The 4994-nt window shown below is 35.2% G+C and overlaps 1 protein-coding gene across 1 annotated transcript in view; it reads right to left on the minus strand.

Annotated features, from left to right (window-relative positions):
- LOC107459464 (replication protein A 70 kDa DNA-binding subunit D-like) overlaps nucleotides 1-848 on the minus strand; it is a 12840-nt gene extending 11992 nt beyond the window's left edge. Inside the window, exons 1-2 of the mRNA XM_016077694.2 lie at nucleotides 705-848; nucleotides 349-585 (exon numbers count right to left, since the gene is read on the minus strand). Of these exons, the coding sequence (XP_015933180.2) occupies nucleotides 349-585; nucleotides 705-848 (381 nt within the window). The remainder of the gene's footprint in view (nucleotides 1-348; nucleotides 586-704) is intronic.
- Between the last annotated feature and the right edge of the window lie 4146 nt (nucleotides 849-4994).

Below are 4994 nucleotides of genomic sequence, written 5' to 3' on the forward strand. Positions count from 1 at the left end.
TATCATATATTGCTGGAAAGCCCAGGATGTCTACTTTCCAACGCCGTTGAGAGCGCGCCAATTGGGCTTCTGTAGCTCCAGAAAATCCACTTCGAGTGCAAGGAGGTCAGAATCCAACAGCATCTGCAGTCCTTTTTAGTCTCTGAATCAGATTTTTGCTCAGGTCCCTCAATTTCAGCCAGAAAATACCTGAAATCACAGAAAAACACACAAACTCATAGTAAAGTCCAGAATAGTGAATTTTAACTAAAAACTAATAAAAATATACTAAAAACTAACTAGATCATACTAAAAACATACTAAAAACAATGCCAAAAAGCGTACAAATTATCCGCTCATCAAACCTACATCTTTGTCAATGACAACCAACTCCACTGAAGGTTGCGAGTAGCTCTTTTCATATGAGGGAACCTTCCACATCCTCAAAATTCTTACTTTAATGCACCAGTTCTTCTCTGAAATGAGAGAAAGGTCTTTCACAGAATCAAATTTCTGATCCATTTGGTGGATTGGATTTGGGCCTCGAAGAAGCACAAGAAGAAAATATGAGTCCAGCAGTTGAGTAACTGCAGAGAATTTTAGATACTGATTAAAAAAGTAGACACGAGGAGAAACAAATACAAAGGAAGAAATCACCATCAACTGAGACGGAAGTACAAAAAGCAAAAATAATTATAAATATAAAACCAATAATTATAACATACACTAATGTTTTTAACATTAATGAGTGGGGGTTCCACCGAAGCCACCAATGAAAATCTATTAAACACGTGTTGTGCCATAGCAAAGGACATGTAAAGATCACAACACCATGTCCATAACCCAACAATAACAACAGTGTAGCCCATGTTTCTAACTATCACATGCCAAAAAAGGAAACGGTCGATGTAGAAATTGGGAATAAACACATAAACACTCAGGAGATGTCACGGAGTGTGCATTACTTGGGTATTGCAAAAAGATCAACTTGCAACGAATGTGGCACGATGAAAGTCAAAGCAATAGAAACCAATATAGTGAAAATGGTGGCAGAATGGCATGGAAAACAAAAAAATAGATCACAGTGCAAATAATGAATGGAATAAATATGTGATATGTGATGCATGTATGATTAAATCTAAGGAAGTAAAGGAAAAACTTGAACGCATGTGCATGTAGCAGTAGCAATAACAATATCAATCACAATAAACATATGTCACATGAGATAAGGACGTCTTAGAACGAACCAGTATTAAAAATGTAGATAAACTCAGTGTGCAAGGATGTTGGAAAGAAGAGAAGGCTTTATAGAGCACTAGGTCCCAGCATTAACCAATTGCAATTTAGCAAACTGGAAACGGGACTACGGTCGGCATCGTCTGACGCTGGTTAGACAACAGTTTACTTTAAATTGAAAATAAAATGAAATTAATAAAGAATAAATAATAAATAAATTTACAGAGACGACGAAATAGACCAATATTGTAAAAACTGAAACCCTTACTCGATATACATCTTGAAAGCTAGCATACTAATTCGGCCGAGCAATTAAACAGTTTAAGAATTTATTTTTAAGATTTAAAGATTATAGTGTAAAAATTAAAAGATTTAAAGAATTTAAAAAAATTAAAAAAATAAACATTATTTAGTATGTGTCAAATATAATAATATTGTACAGTTATAGAATTATAGAATTATTATACTATACTATTATAGTAAAGTATTATAGTATATAGTTTATACAATTATACAACTATACAATAATAATAATAATATAATATAACAATAGTATAGTATAATATAGTGTTATAGTGTTATAGTTTTATAGTATTATAGTATAGTATAGTATTATACAACGTGAAATCTAGAACCATTATACAATCTTAACTCATTAAATCATATTAACTATATTATATATTACATATTTTATATTATATTAGACGGTTGTGATAATAATATTATAATATCAGTGTTATTATACAGTTGTTATTATAATATTCGTGTTATTAGAACTATGACCACAAGTATTAGTATAGCAATAACAAATATAACTAATATCTAATTACTAATTAAATGCCAAATGAAGTTTTACTTGAAGATTTACTTAAGTATTAAATCCAGGAAAAAAGGTGATTAAATAATAGAGTAAATACCAATTAATTAGGAAACAAAATAAATAAAAAGCTAAATAATTGACTAATAATAAATACTATATAACAAATAACCTATAAATAAGTTTGGGGCTGAATAGCTTGCGGGAAAGGCGTTATCCAACTGAATAATCAAAGCTCGTGTTTGATGCTTTTAATTGAACTGAGCACGCCACAGAGGAAAATAATTGATCCATAGAGAGCAAAGGTAACATGTTAAAAGGATTTGACCGTTTTAGGTTAAAGGGAGAAATGGATGAAAACTTATTCAGTTAGTCAAAAATGGCTGCTCATGTGTCAACAGGGGAAGTTAACAGCAATGACAATAACTCGTGGATAGATTCACACATAGAAAAAAATTGGATCAATTGCAACATAGCGAAAATGTGGGGGTATTTTTTTGACCATTATACAACTAATTTGATAATATCCATAAACGTCATTATAACACTACAATAAAGAGATCTGACCCCTGATAATGTGTAGAAGAATTAATGTATAGGCATTGTTATTGGAAGAAAGAAGCATGAAGGCTTTTTATGTCATGTAAGAATAATGCATACAGACCACCCAAAAAAACCATTATTGAAAAAACAAAAGATTTTCTAGGTATAAACTAAATAGTAGACATATTAGTAAAAGGTTTTGTAATATGAAAATACAAAAACAACTATTTAATGGTGTAAAATAATGGAACCAAAAGAATTAAAAACTAACTGGTTAAATGGTTTTTTGAAGGCAAAGTTTAATATAAAAAGACTAAACCTTTGGTTAATGGGTGATTTAAAGAGTGAGAAAAGTTCTTTAATGCAAGATGGATATAACATTACTTAAAAGGAATGAAAAGTTGTCAGAAGTATCAGAGAACTAATTTTTCCCAAACCATCACGGGGAGTCATCTCCGTTAAACCCATAGGGTGCGACAGTGCGGTCCTAAATCCTATAATAAAGTATAATACAGTGGCTATTATATGAAAGGGGATAAAAAAATAAAATGTTTGTCATCAGTCACGCAGCAGAATCCTATTCAATTACATAGGCAGCATTGTCCAAGTGTTTGTATTCAAGAACGAAAGAACTTCTGACTAAATGTGATTAAATTTATCTTATCAATATGGATAGTAAATCTTAAGTATGCTAATTTAATGGGTTAACCCACAGCACATAATAAAATGCATATTGCACATTGATAAAACACCAAGTTCGATATTTGATGGTGGGAGCACAGTTTTCGGCTTCAGGGAACAAGGCATCAAATACATAGGACATGACAATGCACACGCCAGTTCTTAAAGGAATAAACCATTAGCCTAATGCTACTTCCAGTATGCAGCATGTGGTGCTGACTAAAAGGCCTCCACCCCTTAGCGAAATAGCACTCTCGAGGCCGACTTGGCTTCGAGCGAACGTGGACCTTGTAACACACACCAGCATCATCGACAACGTCGACTTGATCAGGTTTAATCCCAAAGGCCCTTTAAACAAAACTGATAGGAAGGGTCTACAAAACAAATGAGAGAAAATGGTCTCAAAGTGAGTTAGATGCTGTTACTTCGTACATGTAGATATTTAGGACAAAAAACCCACATCAACCAAACACGGACGCATCGAAGGGCTGAATAAATCCTTACCAAAATATACTCCGCAGCTTGGTATTTTGAAATCAGTTTGTCGACAACAACAGCTTCACGGTTTGGGAGCAAGCTGTGAAGTGATCCGGGGCAGAAATTTGAGTAATGGCCAAGCATTGAAGCAAAGGCGCGATAGTCAAGGGGTTTGGCTTCATAATCAGTAGCAAAAGTGAAATAAATATCGAGAAGCAACGAAAGCATGGGCAGATTTTGTATGGTGGAGGCAAATTGGATGGTGTATGTATCACCCATGGGATATATTACTGATGGCAAATTAGAGTGGATTGAATGTGGTAGTAAGAAATCCTCATCCTGAGACAAAGCGGGCACAAAATAAGCAGCAAGATTGCCACAAGCATTCCCTAATAGTTCATGTACGGCTAAAGGATACATGGGTGAAACCCCAGCAGCTAGGAGGGGCGCATTCACCTCTAGCACATGGAACATAAGGAACTCGGCATCACCCAGGTAGGCCATAAAGAACCAGCATCTTTCCTTAATGGTAAAGGCATTAATTAATTGTGGAAACCCCGCCACTATCAGGCAAAGAGCAGGAGTCTTGTGGAGCAGCATGGTAAACCGACGGCCAGAGGGATCGACAAACCTAACCTCATCTGGCAGTTCAGAACGAAATTCACGGTAAAAAGTTGGGGGAAGAGCAACCGTGGCCTGGAAGCAAAATTTATGGTTACTACAATGATTTTTTAATTCAATCACATATAAATTCTGAATCATACGCTTAAGGGACGGAAGAAAGAGACGCACCAAGCAGGAGTCCAAACAAAAAAAAATGTATCTGCGTGCAACTACTGAGAAGAATAAGTTAGACATGTTCCTGATGCATATAACGGGCAGAAGCAAAAGGAGAAGTCACCCCATTAGCCAGGTAAATAGAGGAAGTCACAAACAACGCAGGAAATGAACGATTGAGTTCTTGAAAAGCAAAGGTCAGGTTTCCAACGTACCCAGTGTGAAACAGGCAATGAAGAGTGACCCAGCCAGACGGAGACGACGCTTGTGGGAGGTTGCGGAAGAAAACTAACCGAAAGGAGCACCAATCTCGTGGGCAAATGAACGGAAAACGACCGGGAAGAAATCAAAATTAGCTTTTTTGGCCGATGATAAGCATTAACCATGAAAAAGTTATTGAAAATGTAGAAGAAAAGATTAGCAATTCACCTTTTGTTAGAAGGAAACCACCATGCGAGCAAATGAGATTGAACGGCAAAAGATG

This window comes from Arachis duranensis, chromosome 7 (genome assembly GCF_000817695.3).
Source record: "Arachis duranensis cultivar V14167 chromosome 7, aradu.V14167.gnm2.J7QH, whole genome shotgun sequence".
Classification (NCBI taxonomy): domain Eukaryota; kingdom Viridiplantae; phylum Streptophyta; class Magnoliopsida; order Fabales; family Fabaceae; genus Arachis; species Arachis duranensis.